The sequence below is a fragment of the Thunnus maccoyii genome, chromosome 12, assembly GCF_910596095.1.
Source record: "Thunnus maccoyii chromosome 12, fThuMac1.1, whole genome shotgun sequence".
NCBI classification, from domain to species: domain Eukaryota; kingdom Metazoa; phylum Chordata; class Actinopteri; order Scombriformes; family Scombridae; genus Thunnus; species Thunnus maccoyii.
The window spans coordinates 19,961,907-19,984,503 of record NC_056544.1 but is presented as its reverse complement, the minus strand read 5'-3'; the positions used below and the strand labels follow the sequence as shown (position 1 = coordinate 19,984,503).

General features: G+C 40.0%; 3 protein-coding genes across 6 annotated transcripts; all 3 read right to left on the bottom strand.

Annotated features, from left to right (window-relative positions):
* Positions 1–10,266: 10,266 nt before the first annotated feature.
* LOC121909035 (atypical chemokine receptor 2-like) lies at positions 10,267–13,570 on the bottom strand. Of its 2 annotated transcripts, XM_042429400.1 has the most exons (3): positions 13,504–13,570; positions 11,621–12,624; positions 10,267–11,322 (listed from the first exon to the last, which is right to left on the bottom strand). In XM_042429400.1, the coding sequence occupies exons 2-3, from the start codon at positions 12,582–12,584 to the stop codon at positions 11,288–11,290; spliced, it is 999 nt and encodes a 332-aa protein (XP_042285334.1). In that variant the 5' UTR covers positions 12,585–12,624; positions 13,504–13,570; the 3' UTR covers positions 10,267–11,287. The 2 variants fall into 2 exon arrangements, with proteins under 2 accessions (XP_042285334.1, XP_042285333.1); XM_042429399.1 differs by having other exon boundaries at positions 10,267–12,624.
* A 154-nt stretch (positions 13,571–13,724) lies between these two features.
* LOC121907940 (chemokine XC receptor 1-like) lies at positions 13,725–18,024 on the bottom strand. The gene is made up of 2 exons (XM_042427510.1): positions 15,200–18,024; positions 13,725–15,002 (listed from the first exon to the last, which is right to left on the bottom strand). The coding sequence occupies exon 2, from the start codon at positions 14,990–14,992 to the stop codon at positions 13,982–13,984; it is 1,011 nt and encodes a 336-aa protein (XP_042283444.1). The 5' UTR covers positions 14,993–15,002; positions 15,200–18,024; the 3' UTR covers positions 13,725–13,981.
* Positions 18,025–18,069: 45 nt separating this feature from the next.
* Positions 18,070–20,774, bottom strand: LOC121907938 (chemokine XC receptor 1-like). 3 transcript variants are annotated; one of them, XM_042427509.1, is made up of 4 exons: positions 20,545–20,774; positions 19,677–19,806; positions 18,923–19,453; positions 18,070–18,775 (listed from the first exon to the last, which is right to left on the bottom strand). In XM_042427509.1, the coding sequence occupies exons 3-4, from the start codon at positions 19,427–19,429 to the stop codon at positions 18,386–18,388; spliced, it is 897 nt and encodes a 298-aa protein (XP_042283443.1). In that variant the 5' UTR covers positions 19,430–19,453; positions 19,677–19,806; positions 20,545–20,774; the 3' UTR covers positions 18,070–18,385. The 3 variants fall into 3 exon arrangements, with proteins under 3 accessions (XP_042283443.1, XP_042283441.1, XP_042283442.1); XM_042427507.1 differs by having other exon boundaries at positions 18,070–19,453; XM_042427508.1 differs by having other exon boundaries at positions 18,070–19,453; positions 19,705–19,806.
* Positions 20,775–22,597: the final 1,823 nt, after the last annotated feature.

The following is a 22,597-nucleotide window of genomic DNA, read 5'->3' as shown; positions in this document are numbered from 1 at the left end:
TGCATGTTGCAACTCCTTGGGTTTCATAATTTGGATATACTAGTGTTTGTCAAAACATGTAATTAAAAGTCACTGAAGGCCTTATCTTACATCAAGATGCTCAGCCCATACAGGCTTACAAGGCACACACAAGAATTATTTCCATGTACACATATGTGAGACCAAATATACAAATTATAGGAATATTTTAATAGAATATTATGTAAACATTCATATATGACATACATCTGCACAACTAACCTATCTCATATTGAATGTGTGTATTATTCAGTATAGTTTGTTTGATCCCCCCTACACCCCTAATATTTCACACCCTTCCTGTATAAGATTTCACTTCATGTGTGTGTGTATATGTATGTGTATGCATGTGCATGTCTTTCTCTGCTGCTGCTGCAGCATTTTATCCATCTGTGAGAGACGAAACAAAAATACAATCCATTAATAGAATAAAAAAATGCAAAGGCGAAAAGCATGTGAGGCTTGTTTACAAAGGAAACATCTGTGTAACATAAAGTTAGCTTAACAGTTAGCTAATGTTAGCTAGCCAGTAAATTTTATCCAATATTTTCATGGCACATAATATGGGACACATGTTTTGACATTCTAATGTTAGCGTGACTGGATAGTGCAAATTAAAAGTAGTAACCTACATTATTTGTACAAAACTAATGTAACTCACCCTCCATTGTGGAAAACTCATGAATATGCACTCAGAGCATGGGCTGAGATGGTCATGGAGCTCACTAAAGTGTGCAGTGCTATGTCCTGCGAAATCACACCCATCCGAGTGAAATACAATTTTTTAGGCAGTCCCAATATTGCAAACAAAGCGTTTGCGCTTTTGACTTGCTGGGAACATTTTTTTTAATATACCTCAAGTAAAATAAATGTTAAAAATAACAGAAAATCACAAAAAGCATGATATGTCCCCTTTGAATAGCTCAAGTGAATGGCAGCCTTTTGCATAACAAATGAAATGTGCAGCTCAGTATAAAAAATGTGGCGATTGCTCTGTGTTTTGAAAGCTGCAACAGTGTCTCAGAAAATCTGCTTAAGCAATTGAGAAAAACTATAATACCACAATTTCAAAGAACACACTGAAGGCAAAAGTCTTTATTACTTTAAACTATATTGCTGTGCTTATTGCTGCAAATAAAATTAAAAAAAAAACTTCCAAGCTGCTTTCACAGCTCCATGAACAATTAAGTGTTTAATTTCAGATGTCTATCTATCTGTCTATTCAGATAGCTAGACAGATAGACAGACAGAGATATCAGTACCTTTCTGAAGCTCCACAGAGACTAATGTTGTACCACCATCACCCACATTCCCATTTGGAAATGAGAAATCGCCAACATTAAACATGTAAGAACAAGTAGGAACTTTCTCGGCTCATCTAGACTAATTATATAGTGCTTTGTGAGGAGTCATTAGGTACATAATTAACTATCTATTAGTATGGAGAAAGAATCCATTCATAATATCGATACTGAAAGGACTTACTGCTCTGTCTTAACTCAATACGTATTGTTTCATAATCACTCCTCCTTATGATTAATACGAATCTTGATCGACCATCAAATATCACTTGTGTAGATCAAATCAGATGTGGTAATCTTTGTGGTGCCACCTTTCACAGCATACAATACATGCAAAATATCTCAGACTGCACTATTCTCTTCCCTGAACAGGAATTGTTTGTAAAATAAAATGTGGTACACAAGCATCATCTGGCAAAGAGTGTCAACAAACAACAATGTGCAGCTGCAAAATCCAATTAAAATTTTCTATGAAAATGGAAAACTCCTATGCAGTTTACATTGTAATGCATACAGTAGATGTACGGGGGGGGGGGTTCATGGAGGTTACGACTGTAACAAATGCCACAACCAGACAGGAGAGTCATCTTAGCGATGTATAATCTCTCTACTGTAGAGCATCTTTGCGTTTCTTTTTAGTATTCTGGACCATTCTGCGCCATCACCAATCTGTCCCATACTGCCTTTCAAGCATTTCCTGTGGGACTCATGCTGTGTTCGCAAGGCCTCTCTCCCTCTCTCACTCTCACACATATACACAAACACACACACACATACACACACACATATAACACGCACATGCACATACTGTGGTGACTGCAGAGGGAAGTGAGCTGTCTGCGGAGGGTTGGATTCTTGGTGCCGGTCCAAAAATGTGTCACTCGGGACACGCATGGCCTGCTGGAGGCAGGAATTCTGTCGCTAATGGGCCCCGCAGCCGTCGGCACCACCTGGGGATATGGGAGACGGGATGGATGGATGGGGGAGGATTGAGGCAGGAGGGAGGGAGGGAAGGAGGGAGAGAACAGGGAGTGTGTGCAGCACAATGTGTTGGTAACAAACACGAGGATGGTGATATGTAAATTGAGTGAGTCTATCTATCTATCTATCTATCTATCTATCTATCTATCTATCTATCTATCTCTAAAGTGTTGCTATCTAAAATTAAACACTTTATTGCTTTATTGTTCACTAAACTGTGAAAGCATCTTGAATATTTTTTTTAACTCTGCAGCAATAAAAAGGAGAGTTTCCGAATTCTATTAGACATAAACCAAGTTGTTCGCGTTCAATATGTTCTTTGAACTTGTGGAATTAATGTACTTAGAGGGAAAAATCAACATTTTTCCATGCCATGAAAGGCAGCTTATAAAAAATGTGAAGGCATAAGGCAGGGCAGGTGTTGACGATGCAAATGAAACGGATGACAGATGGAGAGCCTCGCGATTGCTCACTGTGCAGATAATGGATGGAGGTAATCAAATTCCTCAGAGGCTTTGGGACTTTCTTCAGAACTTTCCCATCAATTGCACCATCAAACGGTACCATCGTCAAATCAAGCCCCCCACCCTGCCACACACACATGCGCACACACACACACACACAAACACACACACAAACACACACACACACACACACCCACACACACACACACACACCTCAAAAGAAGAGATACAAAGAAGTTACAAGATTTTTTTTTTCCTAATAGACTTGGTCGAGTTCGGTGGGTAATGTGCAAAAGAAACACAGATCTTGTACTCATATAGATACCTGGAAGGCCTCATCCCTCCATCCATAGCAAATCCAGGTGTTGTTTTATCTTCTTACATGTCTCTGGCAAAACAGCGTGTGTTTGTGTGTTTTAAGTTTTAACTATAATGTACTGCAGCTATTATAGAAAAGCAACAATCACATCAGCAGGCCAACAAAGCATGTCTGCAGGGGGAGTCTGGTGTTTCTATACAAACCCTCCTTTCATGTTCTGTGATCACTTGAAACCATAAAGCTTTCACAGATTTATTCACACGAGCTGTGAGAGTTGCTGTTACTTCAAAAAAAAAAAGTGGATCATGAAAACGAGCATCTGATCTGTATTTTTCATGTTCTTACTGCAGGGAAACAGGCTGCAGTTCTGTAAATATCCCCATCAGTGTGGTGACAGCCATTTGATTTTCACAGGGCCCAGTTTGAAGGTCAGTTTAATGGTCCATTTGTGTTTTGTATTCGTCTTGCTTCAGTGGAAGCTTCAAAACAAAGAGGGTGAGACAATGCAATAAATGAGATTTTTTTTTTATGAGTAAAACATGTCATTAAAAATGCAATAAGTCTTTCAATAAGCGTGAAATCTATTTTACGGCACAACTCACATTCAAAAGTATCTATCTGTCATGCACTGAACATTATAAAAGCATTTCTGGAGAAATTAATTTGCAAACTTGGCTTCTGTGTTATCAGCATGGAAGACAAACACTGAAAATGCCAATTCTGTATCTGAAAAGCATTTTCCTGTCACAACACTCAAGAGCGGCATATTACTGCAACAATTCTCTTTCACACTTCCAGCTATGATAACAGCTTCAAGTGTCACACATATGTCTGCATAAAAGCGTAGGAGAAAGTATCACAGAGGCAAAGGGAAGAAAGTATGCTGAATATCACAAGTTTTTATGTGTCAGGTGATGCTATTTTTTTTGTTTTTTTTGCAGAAACATGCCTGTTTTTTTTTTTTTCTTCTTTCTTCAATAAATGTGATAATTGCTCCTGCAAAATCTCAGGACAGTGCACCATATTGCTTATGTTAAAGGTGCAAAAGCATTTGCTTTGCATACCTTTTTATGCTGATAGGATAATTTTACTGGTGCAGCAGTTTTCTGACAGTAACCTACTGGGAAGTAACAGTGTTCAGTGACACCTAAATCGCAGGAAAAAATCCATGATGAGAATGTAAAACATATTGTTGGAGAAATATCCTGCACAAGCTGCCGTAAAATAAGTTTTCCATGTTGTTCCTTGCCCAACCAGATCAAGGGCACATACAGCCAAGTGAGTGTAATTAACTTTTCTGAACTCATTTGGATAATCTCTCCCTCAGTTACCTTAGCTTGTGTGAAATTCCCAATTAACTATATCCTAGCAAAATCACAAAACAACAACGCCATGTGAAATATCTTAATGAATTCCTTTGTCTCTGACTGGCACAGATGAGGCATGAGAAAGGCACATGTACGGTGAGCGTATTAGTTAGGCGAGCCCATGTGATGGTGCCCGTTCACGGCTGACGGAGCGTTGGTATCCTCAGGCATGGCTGCCAAGCTGCCAGTTTGTGCCGTCACACCTTGCTGCCTTTAAAGATTGCCCTGCAGAGACGGGGAGGGGGTACGCAGGGCCTCACGTTTTTAACAACGCACAGTCTGGCAACCCAGGAGGGTTTACGACTCAGGATCAGTGCCAAGAACTGCCCACCAGAGAGAAGGGGGTGAGGGGAGAGGGAGGGGAGGAGGAGGATGCAAGGAGATATGGGTGTAGAGCACTTCCACACATACACACACACACACACACACACACAGTCAGGCCCATATCAATCACATTCATGCAAGGTATGTGTGTATGAATATGTACATATATTTGTGTGTGTGTGTGTGTGTGTGTAAGGAGAGGCAGCTGGGTCCAAAATTGGGGTGTGTAACCAACAAAACAGTATGTCAAATCAATTCATCAAGCTTTCTCTATTACATGTTAAGAGAAAGAGGAGAGTGAGTGCACATATGATGTACCCCTAGCATCATGCACACACACACACACACACACACACACACACACACTTTGCCTTTTCTCAGTAATCCACACAAATGGCAGTGGATGGCAGAATGTAAATGAGCTGGTTATTACACAGCAACGTTCATCAAGCTGAGCTGGAAAGACTTCAATGGCCCTGATGAATATGCATGCAAATTTGTTAATTAAGTTAATTATTCTGCTGAAAATTCATTTGTCTTCCCAAGGACATTTCTGCGATGATTTTAACATGTTTCCACCATTAGTCATGCACAGTGCTATTGAAAATCACTTCTGTTCACCTTTTGCAAAGTTGCGGCCAAAAAGGGGATAGAACACCTACAAATGAGGAGGAGGAGGGACGAGGCAGGTATAGAGGACAACATATCAGGGGCGTGGAATGTGGTCGGAGGTAGACGGCAGCTGGTGCAGCCTGAGGATAAGGAAGGGTAAGCCAAAAAGCATGGTCTGTAGGATATTAGCTCAGTGGGTAGAGCACTCAACAGTCTTGCCAGTTCTGGAGGTCCAGTTCTCATTGGGACCATCCAAGCTTTTCATTCACAATACTGCAAAGCACTTTGTTATATTATGTTTAGAGCTGCAACAATAAATCAATAAATTGATTAGTTGCCATCTATTGAATTAAACGCCAACTATTTTGACAATCGATTAATCGTTTTGAGTAATTTTTTAATGTCTCTAAATTTCCAAATTCTCTGATTTCAGCTTCTCAAATGTGAATATTATCTGGTTTATTTAGTCCTCTATGATGGTTAACAAAAATATCTTTGGCTTGTGGACTGTTGATCGGGACAAACAGAGACATTTGAGGACATCCCCTTGGGCTCTGGGAGGTGATCAACATTTTTCACCCTTTTCTGACATTTTATGGTTATGTTATGTTAGAAACAGATGTGGATAGAAACATATCATCTGATGTGGGGGAAATACTCTGACATACAGTTTATGATGTATGCTTGTAAGAATAACAAGTAAATGAGTAAATAAAAATGTTCTGAGAATACAGCTATTTCACTTTGTCAATGGTCCAATCTGTCATTTTTGGCCACATAAATGTAAGATATTAGCATATATAGTTTGTGATCCATTAAACAATAATAGTGCATAACATATACTAAGATATTTTACTTTACTAAAGGCTAAATGTATAATTTTTGTCCACGTATTACAGTCCTATACCCCCATACAGTGCATAATGTTGTTTAATAACATAATGTTATGTGTCATTACTAAGTTAGGTGTTTCATTAATCTTAGGTCACATTAGATTAGGTTGTGGACAGAAATATAACATTGTTGTTCTTACACATACAGTTTCTATGCAAAATAAATACATAGATAAATGAATACACAAATAAATAAACATATAAACAAATGTTCTGGTTATATAGCTATTTCACTTTATTAAGCTGTAATGAATCTGTAATATTTGGCCACATACTCATATTGTTACATTACGTTATGCATTTCTTTCTTGCCAAATGTAATTAGGATTCTGAATGCATAGCCTACTGAATTTCATGAAAAATTAGCCCTTCTCCCATTTTATGTTATTGTGCTGCATTTTCTACTGTATTTTTGCATTTATGTGTTTTAAATGAAAAAGTTTGTTGGTGCATTGTTGATGTTGTATTGTCAATTTTCTTGTTTTGTGTTGTATTTTGGCATTGTGTGATGAAACCAAAGATAATTTTCCAGTGCGGAAAGTAAAGTTCCTTCCCTCCTTCTTTCTTTGTTATTTTATGTTATGTTACTACTGAACAGATGTCAATAGAGATATATCATCTGATGTAGAGGCAGAATTATTAAAATTAAACATGATAAAAATAAAATATTCTAAGATCCGTCTCTGTCATTGTCCTCTAAAATTCCTTAAAACAACCAAAAACAGATACATGAAATACTTTGATATGAGTGACATTAAAAAGTGAAAGTTGCAAAGTGAGAGCAGCTGTAAAAAAAAAAAAAAAAAAAAAAAAAAAGCGAAGATACAAAAACAAGCCAGATGGGGAAATTTTTGCAGGAAACATCAGGACACACTGTTTGATACATCAAATGGCCAGTCTTACAAGAGGCAGCTAAGTCTTTGCAGTAGGTCTGAATATCCAGATGTTTGATTTGTTAATTAAGTCTCCATGGCAGTTAATCCCTGTGTTTTTCTATCTGATAACAGCAGGTGTAAGTAGAAGAGGATAGCCCTAAAACAGAGAGATCTGATGGTCGTAGATATGCAGAGACTGGCTGCATTTGTTCTTTGTGGGTGTGTTTGAAAACACACCGGTTGCCAAAAAAAGTTGTTCGCTCAAAAAAGAGAAACATGAAAATGCTTTCAAAGCAGTGAAGCTCTTTTGTAGGGACTGATAATCTCTTTGTCACTCTATAAGAACATAAGTCTCTATCTCAATTTTTTGTGTCTGACTTGGAGAGTACATGTGATTAAAACAAGCCAGTCATAATGAAACAAGCAGCATTATGCTGATACTCATGTCCCCTCTAGTGGAGAAATGTAGTATTGCAGTGGCAAATACAGGCCTAGATGCAGCATGAGATATGGGTTTTCTTTAAAGCCTATCAAATGTATATTTTTTATAACAGATTTCAAAACATGACATCCTCCTGGATTTATGTGATGTGTGTGTGTGCATGCGTGTGTGCATTTATGTGTGTTAAGGGTGTGTTAAACAGTGAAACTAATCCTTTTTTACAACATTTTACTCCCATGACAAATTTGATCAGGATTAGGTGCATTAGTGAAATGTCATACATGCCAGTGTATTTCATACGAGGATTAAGTCATCTATATTTGTTCAATAAAACAGTTGTTTTTAATGATAAGGCTGACACATTTAATCGATTTGTGCGCATTTCCCTGACAGTCCAGATTAACAAGCAATAAGGCTTTATTAGCAACATGCACAAAGTACACACATTTACACATTTGCAAGGCATCAATTAAATTCACATATGGTTGGAGTAATTATCATTATAGATAACTGGAATTAAAGGGAGATATCAGTGTGAGAAAGGAGGGTGAGTTGCCCTGGAGAAAAGAAGAGCAGGGAGTGAATGTTAGGGCCAGGGAGGGCTAGTATCCGAGACTATGTAAGAAAACAACAACAGATGTTTAGCTTGTGGCTAAAAACAGGATTGAACAACAACATCATTTGCTGAGAAAATGATCTGGGGAAAGAGATTGCACTGACTTGAAGATAAGAAATGGGATGCCTTCGATTGTCTTTTCTGTTGGAGCTCTGCAGGGTGGATTTGCTATTTTTCTCTGTGGTCGAAGATGTTACTAATTCTTAGCCCACACTTCCTGCATATTGTTCTCTATAAAGTACATATTAAAAACAAAAATCTGATCAGAGGTTTTGATCACTTCCTTTTCTGAGACTCTGAAAGTGCTGATGAGTCTTAAAAATCATAAATGGTTTCAACATGAGGAACCATATGCAGGATTTTTGGATGGCTGTTCACCAAACTGCAGTACATACTTTCAATTTTCTGTCTCTGCTTGAATCTTGCCTTTTATAAAGACACATTAGAGACTAAATGAAGGTCATTATTATTGTTGACTTGTACACACAACATCATTATAGCTACAGTATCAATTTTCTTTGTTGCCATTACACACACACACAGATGATATCACGCACAAAATCCTCTCAGTGTCTGCCAGAGAATGTGTGAGCACACCCGTGACTGCTCTGCCCTTGACTTGTATCCATTCATCCAAGCGTGCTGGATGGTTTAGTTAATTAAGCTTAATCTACCCCCAGAGACAGATATGAGTGCTGTTACAGTGGCCCACTGAGCTGTCCCTATACACTCCTCTCTGGACCCCCCGTGGAGCTATCAGGGCCGCGCTACTCAACCATGTTCAAGTACACTGACAGGGCTCAGGAGAAGCAAATTACATGTAATAGAGTTAAAAGATTTGGACCACAAAAAGGGGTGAAAAAAGACTGTTGTAATATTTTAATTACTGATATAATAATGCGGCAAAGTTGCTCTACTGTTGGAATTTTTGAGTCAAATAAAAGCAAAAGAAATGGACTGCTGAGCTGGATATACTTGACTGGCTATGATTTTAATCACAAATACACAGTCTGTTATAGATTATATTTTACGGATCCTGCTGCTGAGAGCTAATTTGTTTATTCTGTGTCACATGGACAAGGTCACTCCAGAAGGAAATGGTGGCCTAATATACTGGCCAGACCATGTATGTATAAAAAACAAAAATGAAAGAAGAAGAAGAAGTTAATAAATTAACCAGATTCAGAATTGCTTTATTTGCGGTTACAGTGGATGCACAAGGAACATTGCCTGGTTAATTGGTGCTTGTACATAGAGAGCCAGACATAGGGGCTAAAACAGATGTGGACCAAAATACAACATCTGATATGCAGCAAATACAGTGTGTAAGTAAAAAAACAAAACAAATAACAGTTAAACCATCTTGGGAATATAGCTATTTCACCTCAGAATGTGTATATTTACATAAATTAATAAAGAGTTTAATCTACAGATGAACATTCAGCAATTTGTGTTTAATGGATCACAATTCAAAACATACAGGCTTGATTTACTTACAAATATTATTTAATCACATCGCGCAATAAAACATTAATTATACAATAAATGTTAGATATAAATGTTGGTTAAGTTTGTGGACCACCAATGCCCTGGAAAATATTGGCAGCTATTTCTGTGCACAGTAAGAAACAATTAAAAAGTAATTACTATCACATTGATATCAAGGCATGACATTAAAATTAATATTAAGCAAAATAATCATAAATCACACAATTTCACAATTGTAATTATTTTCTTTTTTTAAATTGACATCAAGTAATTAATACCTGTTTTTTTATTATTATTTTTTATTTTTATTATTGTTGGCATCTTGTGTATTGATTTGTTCAGTGCTGTTAAAGGTGCAGTGTGTAGAATTTAGTGGCATCTAGCAGGCAGACTTGGCAGAAATGGAATATAATATTCATAAGTATGTTTTAATTAGTGTATGATCCCATGATAATAAGAATCGTTGTGTTTTCGTTACCTTTGAATGAGCCCTTCATATCTACATATGGAGCGGGTCCTCTTCCATGGAGCCCGCCATGTTGTACCACCATGTTTCTACAGTAGCTCAGAACAGACAGACCAAACACTGGCTCTAGAGAGGGCACCGCTAGATGCCACTAAATCTTACACACCGGTCCTTTAAATCATCGTACTTCTATTGCTAACTTGCAGATTTTTAAAAAAACACATATGGAGTCTTTAATTATGTTGCACATTATGTATGCTGTGGTTAATCATTTGATACAAATGCTTCATTTTCAGGATGAGACTCGAATTTTGTTTCATTAGAGAAGGCACTCTTCCTCTTGCATATATAGCCCAAAATTTGAGTGGTTTTGCTGCTTCCTGTATCTTGTTTCATTATGTATCATTTTGATCACCTCTAAACAAACCTACAAGAGTAAGTTAAAGTTCTCTGTCAAATGATTCATCAGCGTTCTTGTTCCTAACTGCTCTCTGTTACCTCCTGTCCTGATCAGAGTTTAGGGTAACGTTAGCAGCTCTATCGTGTTCTTTAGTGGATTCGGGGAAACTTAAGCTCCCACCAATGTTGGCTAAAATAGCATTATGTTTGCCAAACACATCATTAGTCCAAGTCCTGGAAGCCTTTTCTCTAGTAACATAAGTGAAAGCATACTCTTGGAAAATGAGAGTATTTCAATATTTAAGCTAAGCAGCCAAAATGTTAGAAAGAAATAACTCTATTAACTAGTTATACTCTGCAATGCAAGAACAATATGCTGCTTTTTTATTTCCATGCCTGCAGCTTTAGCCTCAGTCTTTTAGTACAATATCATTTACACCAATCATTAACCCAAGCCCTGGTTTGTGTCTTTCATGTATTATCATACATTTGGGTCACAGATGTAACCGGTGAGGGTATTCTGGGTTTTCAAACATCGACAGTTAGCGTAATCTTTTAGAGAAACCCATAGACACAAACTGGGGCTAATTTAACTACTTTTCCAAGATTCTCCTTTTAAAACGAGTCAGATGGCCGTTTCAACCAACTGAAGATAAACTTAATTATCTAGCTAGCTACAGCTGATGAAATTTGCACTTTTCTGTCATTTCAACACTCACCAACTAGAAATCAGGAGCCTGCTTTTGTCTTCCTCTTTCTGAAATCAAGAATACATTGTTTTTAAAAAATTAATAAGAATTTCAAGTGGTAGCATTGGTTTCATTGTAAACTGCATTATGTATTGTGCAAAAACTGAAAGCTTGACCAGCATAGCAACAGCATCTAAATCTAACAGGGTTGGGTCTTACTGAACATTAATACAGTCATTGGGGTTTGAGATTAAATAATAAGTGTGATCATGGTTGATTATTCAGTGAATTTTGCTGTTGGTCACACGGAGGCTTGTTGGGTCACAGAGGTGTCTGTCATTAAACTCAACTGACTCTGACTCCCACCTCTTCTTTGGGATGAAATGTTACATGGCATGGGCAGATATCTCCTAAACCTTTGTGCTCCAAATATATAGAACAGTGGATTCAGGCAGCAGCGGAAGTAAGGCAGTGTGTCAATTAAGTACAGCCCATTATGCATTGCCTGGCTCCAATTAGCTGTGATGTCCAGTACACCCAGCATCTCCAGGGAGATTATAAAGATCACAATAGTATATGGAGCCAAACAAAGGAAAAAACCAACAGCTATTCCTAGTGTCAGCCTTGAAGCCCGGTGATGTCTGCTTAACCTGCACTGCTTGATAGTTATCCACATGTGCACATAGCAGAATGTAATGATACTGAGGGGTATGACAAAGAGAACAATTTCAATGTAGATGGCAAAGAGCACCATAGAAAATGACATATGTGAACCATATAAACACTCTATTTCACCTAATTTGTCATCTCTGGCGCCACTATACATTGATTCCATCATGCTTACAGCAGCACAAAACAGCCATATCACAATGCTCGCAACAAGAACACTGAATTTTCTTGGGTGGTAAGCAGACAGACACGAAGTGTGGACCACGACAACATAATGATACAGCGTCATGGCAGTGAGGAACAGGATGTAGCTGCTGAATCCCAGGGAAAAAGCTCCCACTATGACTTTACATGCCCAGTCTCCAAAGATCCAGGGATGGAGTAGAGTGTGGGCCCAAAAAGGCAAGGTCATAGTGAAGCAAAGGTCAGAAATTGTGAGTTGAACATGCAAGATGTCAGACGTGGTCTTCCAAGCTCGTTCCCTCAGAAGGACCCACAAGAGGAAGCCATTCCCAGGCATGCTGAGGCAGAAGGTAAGGATGCAGCATGCAACAGAGAACAGATGAAAGGCTGATTTCATCTCATCATGATGTGCCACAAAGCCGCTTTCACTGTTGTTATAGTGGACTGCATAGCCATAGTCGTCACTGTTAAAGGCCATTGTTTACTTGTTGAGTTGTTGTGAGGAAATGACAGTTTATCTGATAAAGAAATGTGGATATGACATTGATTCTTTAAACTGCTTTAGAATCAGAATACATTTATGCACAATTCTCACATGAATTATTAAATAAATACAGTGTATATGTCATGCCTTTTAAGACAATGTTAATGGAAAAAAATCAGTGGAAAATCAAGTATATGCACTGCTATGGATATGGAAATAATAATAATATGAAAACCTGAGAATATCAAATCAATGCCCAAAAATATAGAATGAAACACACATGCTCCAACCCAATGATGACATTATACTGACAGCATATTTTGTTTCAGGTATTTAATTGACATCAAGTTGGCCTACCACACAGGTCATAGGTCAGTGTGTCTTAATAATTGAGTGAAATTTGATCAGTACTTGTATAGCTCAGGGAAATCAATACCAGGGGGCAGTGCTTACACGGAAAAGCAGAACAACTCTGATCACCAGCATATTTTGAGGAAATGGAGAATTATGTCGTAATTTTTTAGCTGTTGCAAATAAGATTAATGTCAGTCTATTGTTCTGCAACTTTGATAACAATGTCGCTATTTGATGTTTGTTAATAAAGACTAATTCATGGCAGACACCTATTTCATTAATATACATGCACGTACAGGTTTGCCTGTTCAGTGTATTCAATTTTTTTTCCCCATCTCGGACTTTTATTTCATGTTTCAATTCATATTCTCAAAATTTAATTAAATATTGTCAAGTTTGATTCCAAATTCTTATATTTTGATCCATATTCTTGAATTTTGATTCCAAATTCTCAAGTTTTTCCATTCAATTTTTACATAAATAACTTCCTAAAATGAATTAATAAATGAACAAATGTGCGATAATTCAGTGAAGTGAAAAAATGTCAAAGAGACCTTACCCTGCATGCAGTGTCACTAGAGGTACTGCTCACTGTATGTCTCAGAAAATTTTTTAGCTAATCTGATACGGTCAGTTTCACTCTGTCTGGAGTTTTTCCGGAGACAAGCACTTGCATAATTCAAAATCTAACCTAGTATCCTGCCACAACAGAAAACAGAAAAAAAAGAAGAAGTGAAAACAACTAGACTGGATTTTATTTAAATATACATACCAGCACAGGATTAGTCATTCAAAAAAGCTGTAAAATGCAGCAGTGTAAGCATTCTCATATATTATCATACATAGTGACATGCTGTAGCTTTTTGAACATATTTTCACCATTTCCTTGGCACATTTTTAAAAATTTAGATTTAAAAAAGAAAACTAATTACACTTTACACTTTACAATGAATAAAACATGGGTAAAATTAAATACAAACCATATCATACAAGAGCATTTACAGATTTAATCAATGTTTTCTTTCAAAAGTGAATGTCTATTTGATTTGTAACTCCAGCATAACAGCAGAGTTTTGTGGTGTAATAGCTGAATTGCCAGTAGCTCTCTCCCTGTTCCTCCTCTTGACATTATCACAATGTAAAATATGCATCAGATGTCTTCGCAACTTTTGTGAGAGCATGTAGAGCAGAGGGTTCATACAGCAGTGAGAATAAGCAAGTATACGAAAAATGGTATAGGCGATCTCGGACTGTTTGTTTGCATAACATTCTGTATTTGGTTCATACAAAGTTTCAACAAAAAGAAACAAATTGTAAGGTCCCCAGCAGATAAAGAAGACTGCAACGATACATAACACCACCACCACAGTCCTGTACCTTTTTCTGTTTGAAGCCTGCAAAACTGTTTTGAGGATGGCAGAATAACAGAAAATAATGATGGCAAATGGGACGAAGAAGAGCAGTGACACTTGGAGACCATAGCTCAGGTTAATATCAGAACTCTCAAGGAGAGCCTCACAGCTGTTGGATTTCGGCTGCTCACTCACATTGAGAACATCACTCACGGATGCAGCGATGCTGATGACCCAAGCAGCTACACAGGCACCCACTGCACACCTTGTCCTTTTTACAGGTTTGCTCGGCCAGTTGTTCAACACCACTGTTATGAAACGATCCACAGTCATGGCAGTCAGTAAAATGATGCTACTGTAATAACCAGCAAAGTAAGCTGCAGTCAGAAATTTGCAGGCAAAGTCACCAAACATCCAGTAGTGCAGCTGATAGATAGCCCAGAATGGAAGGGTGACGGTGAAGACCAAATCTGAGCAGGCCAGGTTCAGGACAAACAGATTTGTGACATTTTTCAAGTCCTCGTAGCGGAAAACAATACATAAGAGGAGACTGTTGCCTGTGACACTGAAGATGAAGATCAAAATGAAGAAGGCAGCACTGATGGTTGCAAAGTGACTTAAATCATCATCACACAAATATACCACTTCGTCACCGTAGTCCAGACCTCCACCTCTCACTGTGGAGTTGTTCGCCATTGTAGATTTTCTGGGAAACAAGAGCACAAAGCTAAAATTGACTAAATGTCATTAAGATTGAGCAGATGTCTATAACCTTTCAGCAATTTCTGATCTCCCAAAATGTAATTCCTTATAAAGTATTAAAAATATGGATAGCATTTAACTACTTTGCAAGTTACCCTAAATTTTATTGAGAGAAGTTACAGTAAGTGCCAAGCCACATACCTTGAACGTCTGTCAAGTCTTGTGCTGTTTTGCAATGTGATGGAAAAGTTGGGTTATAAGAGAGCAAACTCAAGGTTCCTCTTTTTGTTTCACGTTAAGTCAGAGACAGTTGCAATTTGAGACATTACCTAGAAACATCAGCGAGGGTTATACCATTTAAAACAGAGACATGCCCATGGTTTAACATAAATGGGATCTGACTTTATTCCATTGTAAATCAAGGAAATAATGACATTGTCAGGTAGAAATACACATTAATAACAATATAACTGATCAAAAGCAAAATTATTTACTTAAAAAGATTCAAAATATCTCCTGAAAATGTTGAAGGTGAAAACATAAAGTAAAATGATTTATGTAAAATTGTAAAATAAAACACAGTTAATCAAAGTGAAATATGTACAGACATATTGTTTCCATATAACATATAATCAAGTTATCAACATGCAATCTAAATCATATGTATATTAACATACTTATGATACACAGAGTTCATTGTTAATCATAACACAGACAGTTTGATAGAAAGTACATAAGCTTACTGAACTAAAAAATAAAAAAAACAAAACAAATGAAATATGGATGAAACTGTACATTATATATCACTGTTGTCAGATGAAAGCCTCACACATGTAATATTTCAGCTGTTACAGTAAGGAAGTAATTGTTGTTTGACAACTGTGCAGGCTATTAAGTAAATATAAACAAGACTAGTCTTGTGAAACCAGACAATCAGAGATCTTCCCACCTACTGATCGTATTGGGATTTCTAAATGCAAGGTAGTTGCTTGAACAGAGGCAAGAATGGCCGCTAACAAACCTACGCCCCTTACATTTTATCAAGGACACCCCCCCATTCTCTTCCGTCATGAACTACATGTCATCGCCCCAATATGAAGAACCCCCCTAAAGAATTTGGATTGGTTCTGCAATGCAGATTTTTTTTTTTTTTTTTTAAAACTCTGTAATTGTTTCCATCCAGTTATAACAACGAAAGCTGGGAGATTGTCCTCAGTCTCTAGTTGAGCGAAGTGTTTAGACACTGACTGACTAATCTAAAACAGTGCTAGAAGACAGCCATGCTAGCAGTTCTGTGAGTGGTGGTTTGAGCTAAAGGCTAACATCAGCATGATAACATGCTCACAATGATGATGCTATAATGTTGTTGCTTAGCAGGTAAATTAAGTTTACCATGATCATCCATCTCATGTATTTCTCATTGTTTTCTGTGTTGTTTGCTGTTTGCAGCAAATGCAGTGAGAGCCTGTTGTCTATAGTTAAGGTGCCCACATCAGCAGTTAAACTGCTCTGTGCTGGCTGTGCCATTTGTTTTCCTATGGGGAGAGTAGTGGTGCCCAACTAGGCAGAAGCGCTGCCCTTGGTGTGGCGCACCGCTCGAAATTGCCACTGACCGCTCAAAACTCAAACGATTTCAGCTTTGACCTCAGTTGCCTCTGACCTTTCAAAACATTACCATCGAGATAATAGCTGTATGTGATGTAGCAAGAAGCGACACATGCAAGCAGATACTCAGCAAACTCACACTCTGTGTTTCTGATTCTCCTGAACTCTATAACACAACATTAAAAACTAATGCAACTGCCAGGTCTTTCTTTTGCAATAAACTCAAATGCATCGTGCACAAAACAGTCTGCAACTGCACCTGATGGCATCAGGACAAATTGGTGGCCATGTTCTTTAAATACCCTGGTAACATCCTTGTTGCCTAGAAACATGGTGAATAGCTATACTTTGTGTACTTTTTGATGACGTTAACCTGCAAGTGTTTTTCCCTGGGGTGTGCTCTGTGCCCTACCTTGCAGTGAGTGAAGAGCAAATTTCTTATCATCTGAAGGCAGCTTTACAGAGACACGTTTCATCGCAAGTTGGCTTGGCTTGGCGGCATGGCTAAAGCGGACTGACCCAGGCTAATGGCAAAATCTTAGTTATTAGTTAAGCTTGTTCTGCTGTAATTTTTGTTTTATGCCATTTAGTAAATATTAGCATACTAATATGGTAAACTACAAAACGTAACAAGTTGCCTGCTAAAAGCATGTATATATGTTAGTATGCTGATGTTAGCATTTAGCTCAAAGCACTGCTGTGGTGCCTGACTTTCACAAAGCCACTGTAGACTCTTATAACAAATATAAAGATCATCAAAACTGAATGTTGAAGGCTTACGCGTTCAGTCTGACTTGAGTATAGAGAGCCAAAGTCCTGACCATAACTACAGTTTCACTAGCTTCTGTGAGTCAATGCAATCGCTCACTTTCAGAAAAAATTGAACGTGTTCCCACTTTTCATATTTTAAGACAAATTGGTGTCCTCTACAGTGATTACTATTAGGAATTGATACTTTTGCAATTTTAACAGAGTTAAAAAATAAATTTGTTAGTATATACATCTCCCACAAAAAATTAGCAGTGCAGATACTGACATCATTGTAACAGTTTTGTCCACATCCATAGTGTGCCACCAACGCTCTCCTCTCCTGTCATTTCTCTGCTGTCTAACAACTTTTTTAAAAATTATTTGTCATCTCTGTCTTGCTATTACTCTGGACTTGCCTTTTTAGCCTCGATGACGTAGGGCTTGTGGGAAATGGTGTTTGTTAAAGGCTGCTGAATGATGTTACCGTTAAACTAAAGTCCTCATCTAGACATGGAGAGACCTAGAGATTGAATAAACCACGTAACATGCTTGAGTTGATCCAAGGCTTGTTATTACAAATGTCAAATGTGATTTTAAAGGACCAGCGTGTAAGACTTAGTGGCAGACCTGGCAGAAATGGAATAATAAAAATAATATTCATAAATATGTTTTCATTAGCATATAATCACCTGAAAATAAGAATTGTTGTGTTTTCATTACCTTAGAATGAGCCCTTTATATCCACATAGGGGTCTACATAGCGGGTCCTCTTTCACAGAGCCTGCCATATTGCACCACCATGTTTCTACAGTATCCCAGAACTGACAAACCAAACACTGGGTCTAGAGGGGAGTTTTTTGCGAGTTTCTCAGCCACCGAAGGGGAGGGTGAGGGCAGGGGTATTCAATTAATTGCAATCTGCAACCTCACCACTAGATGCCACTAAATCTTACACACTGGTCCTTTAAATGGTTTTCCTTCTTCTGTAACAGAACCCAGAAGTTCAGGCTGTACTTCGGCTCTCTACATCAACTACATGGAGAACTCTTCACCACTAGTTAGAGATGTGATTGTGAGTCGGCTTTGTCTATTGTGGAAGCTGGTGTTTTTGCGACCCCAGCTCTTCAGCATTTCCTTCAAGTGGTTTTTAAATTTAATCCCGACAAACACATAAAACACAGGGTTAAGGCAGCAGTGTGAGTAGGCAAAAATTCTGCCAATATAAAGGGCATACTGCAGTGCTTTGTAGTTATCACAGCTGTTAGTGATAGGTGGTTGTTGCCACCAATACAATGAGTATAGAAATGTTGCTATATTGAAAGGCGCCCAGCTTACAAAGAAAACGACCACGAGAGTAAAAATGAGTTTTAGGGTTTTGTTCCTTCTTCTTTGGGCAGTAGGACGCAGCAGCCTGCACAAAATCTGAGAATAGCAAAAAATGAATACCACTGAACTCACTATAAAGAGAGTATTTTGCCCATAGATTACCAACGGATGCCATGATTGACAGTGATTCTGGTTCAGGTCATTGGTAAAGATGGAGGCTGGACTGGCAACCAAGATACTCACTGCCCAAACGATGACAGATGCTAGGACACTGTAGAAGCCTTTGGTAGACACAATGTTAGACAGAGGATTCATGACAGCTACATAACGGTGAGCAGTCATCAGGATGAGGAGGATACAACTGCTGTTGTACCCAATGTAGAAGACAAAGGCGACTATTTTGCATGCAGGCTCCCCTAAAGTCCATTCGTTCATCATGTAGTAGTAGACCCAAAAGGGCAGACCTGCGGTGAAGATGAGATCTGACACAGCCAGGTTCAGGATGAAAGCATTGTTGAGGGATTTAAGATTCTCATACTTGGCCAAAATCACAATGACCAAGATGTTGCCGACCAGACTGAGGATCACCACAATGGAGAAGAACACCGGACAGAAGATTGCTCCAAACTCCATGATGCTTGTTGCGTCGCACATTTCATCTTCATAGTTATCATCATAATAGTTTGTGGGTATGTCAGGGTAGATGGCGCTTGTAGTAGCAGTGACTGTAAAATCTTTATTTGTAGCCATTTCTCTTGAACTGAAAAGGAAAATCTAAATAAATAAAAAAATGTGTTATAGGGATAAATCATACAGGTCAAATTACACAGACTTAATTATACAGAAGTGGATAATTACATAATGTGTTTCACAGATTACTTTAAAAACATCATTGGGCAATAAGATACAAGATACACGACTACAGTTTGTCTGGGACTATGGTTATCTTAATATTTCAATGGATCAGTTCACTCAAATGACAAAAATTGTATCAAACCTGATTTGTTAAGACAAGTGTGTGGTACCTGTCAGTGATGGCAATACACCTCCTCAACTATCATCAGAGTTGGATTAAAATATTGCTGAATTCGTAGAAGTATGTGACATCACCTTTCTCTCGCTGAACCCTGCAATCAAATCAGTGACAAGAACACAGAGAAAACACATAAAAAAATCTGATATGAAATAACAGTACAGTAATGTAAAAACCCATAGGATCCCCTCACAGGCAGTCTTGGGTGTGACCCCTACTCAAAAATTATCTTACGGGTATGCATTTTAGCATTTTTCACAGTAGGCTATAAAACATAGCATCATATCATCATATAAACAAAAAGAACCATATATTTAGGGTCTGACATCTGACTTAACCCCATTCATATGACCCTGCCATATTGACACTTGCTGCAGTGAGGCCATAGTTGATTTTGAATGCACTTAGAAATACATTTTGTTATTTTGATAAGCTATTACCCTAACATTTAGCTGATGCAATATGCTTTTCTAAACAGTGTTATTTTAGGACATTTATCAGTAAATTCTTTTGTTTTTTTGTCTTATTTATTTTGCTGTGTTCATGCCCCACTTTTGTTTCCTCTCAGTTGTCTTTGTGTTGTTATCAGGCTGTGGCAATGTCACTGAGTTGTATTGATTTGAATTTGCTGCCAGAGCGTGTTCATGAAGGAATCCAACACAACATAAAAAAGGTTAAGAAAATTTCAGCTATTCAAGATATTTAAGCAACAATCCCTCCATAAAAAGTGGTAGCATTACTGTAAATAACACATAGTAAATTTTAACTTCACTATTGTCATGCAAGACACACGCTATAATAAATGACTGAGAAATATGGAAACATACTGTACCTGCACAAAGGCTGTGAACACACCAGAGTCCTTCCTGAAAATATCTGTAAAATCTCAGTGAACTGGGAATAGTTCCTTAAGTATCAACCGCAAAGGTGAACAGCCACTGGTTTCAAATCATACATGTGACAAGAAAAAATTTCCCCTTTTGTCAGACTCGGGGAAGCAGGAGTGTACCCAAACGCAGAGGCCGGAATGCAGATATGATGAAAAACTCTTTTAATTGTGGATGGTCACGGACAGGTAAACAGGGCTGAACAGAACTAGCAGAAGGAACAACACAAAACGATCCAACAAGGACTGAACAGAAAACCAGAACTTAAAGAAACTGAACTAACAAGGAGATGAGGTGCAGGTGGGGAGATGGGTGGAGAACTCGAGAAGGGAATAAACATACAGGGAGCTGATTGGCTGAGGACACACAGGGAGCGGGGCAGGGCTGACGAGGCTAACACAGGGCAGGTGTGGGGAAGACAGCAGGGCAGGGCTAACGAGTCCAAATGCAGGGCAGGTGTGGAGGAGTACATGAACACACAAGGGAAACAGAACAAAAACCCAGAAAACAAACTTAATGCCATCTATACTAACCCATCCAAAACCAACCACAAACACAAACCCAAGCACACAACCCAACAAACCAATGATGCAGTCCTCCAAAACCCACCACCCAAATCACACAAGAAAATCCCCATGAACCGAGGGACCAAACAGACGTGCACAACCAGGAGACCCCACAGAACACAACATAAGACCAAAAAAACACCTTAAGTCCAGGCAAGATGTGACAGAACCCCCCCCTTAAGGGACGGATCCCAGACGTCCCACAAACACCACCAAGGGACACAGGATGGACGGCCGACGCAAGACGGGGGGAGGAGGAGGCCAAAACTGACAGTCCATAGGCCATGAAAGAGCAGGTAGCTAGGGAAGTGGCGCAGGGGTAGGTAGCCAGAATGCAGGGAGCAAAGGAGGTCGTGCTCAGGAAGGGCCAGGACATGGGGAACCAGGAAGATGGTGCACAGGCAGATGGCCAGACAGGGGCAGAGCATAAGAGTCCAGGTGGACAGCCAGGGGGCTGGACAGAGGCAGAGCCATAAAGTTCAGGGGGACGGCCTGGAGGCAAGACAGATAGGTGAAGTCGCTCGGGAGGGCGACCGGGGTGCAGAACAGATGGCAGAAGATGCTCTGGAGGGCGGCCGGATGTGAAGAGCTTCTCTGGTGGTTGGGCTGCAGGCTGGCAGCGAAGGCAGAAACCCTCCGGTGGTTGGGCTGCAGGCCAGAGGCAATGGCGAAACCCTTCAGGAGGCCGGCAACGAAGGCGGGATCCTTCAGGAGGCCGGGCAGGGGGCCGGCGGCGAAGGAGAAGGCGGGACCCTTCAGGAGGCCGGGCAGGAGGCCGGGCAGGGGGCCGGCGGCGAAGGCGGGACCCTTCAGGAGGCCGTGCAGGGGGCCGGGCAGGGGGCCGGCGGAGAAGGCGAAGGCGGGACCCCTCTGGAGGCCGGGCAGGGGGCCGGCGGTGAAGGCGAAGGCGGGACCCCTCTGGAGGCCGGGCAGGGGGCCGGCGGTGAAGGCGAAGGCGGGACCCCTCTGGAGGCCTTGCAGGGGCGGGCAGGGGGCCGGCGGAGAAGGCGAAGGCGGGACCCCTCTGGAGGCCGGGCAGGGGGCCGGCGGTGAAGGCGGGACCCTTCAGGAGGCCGTGCAGGGGGCCGGCGGAGAAGGCGAAGGCGGGACCCCTCTGGAGGCCGGGCAGGGGGCTGGCGGAGAAGGCGAAGGCGGGGCCCTTCAGGAGGCCGTGCAGGGGGCCGACGGGGAAGGCGAAGGCTGGGCGGAGCCGCTGAAGAAGAGGATGCTGCTGCAGACTCGGGGGGCGGAGCCGCTGAAGAAGAGGATGCTGCTGCAGACTCGGGGGGGCGGAGCCGCTGAAGAAGAGGATGCTGCTGCAGACTTGGGGGGCGGAGCCGCTCAAGAGGGGGATGCTGCAGGCTCTGGCGGCGACGCCGCTGAAGAGGGGGATGCTGCAGGCTCTGGCGGCGACGCCGCTGAAGAGGGGGAT

Bases quoted from the DNA above. Each gene is read 5' to 3' on its own strand.
- LOC121907940 (XM_042427510.1), bottom strand. From the start codon at position 14,992: ATGGCGAACAACTCCACAGTGAGAGGTGGAGGTCTGGACTACGGTGAC.
- LOC121907938 (XM_042427507.1), bottom strand. From the start codon at position 19,429: ATGGCTACAAATAAAGATTTTACAGTCACTGCTACTACAAGCGCCATC.
- LOC121909035 (XM_042429399.1), bottom strand. From the start codon at position 12,584: ATGGCCTTTAACAGTGACGACTATGGCTATGCAGTCCACTATAACAAC.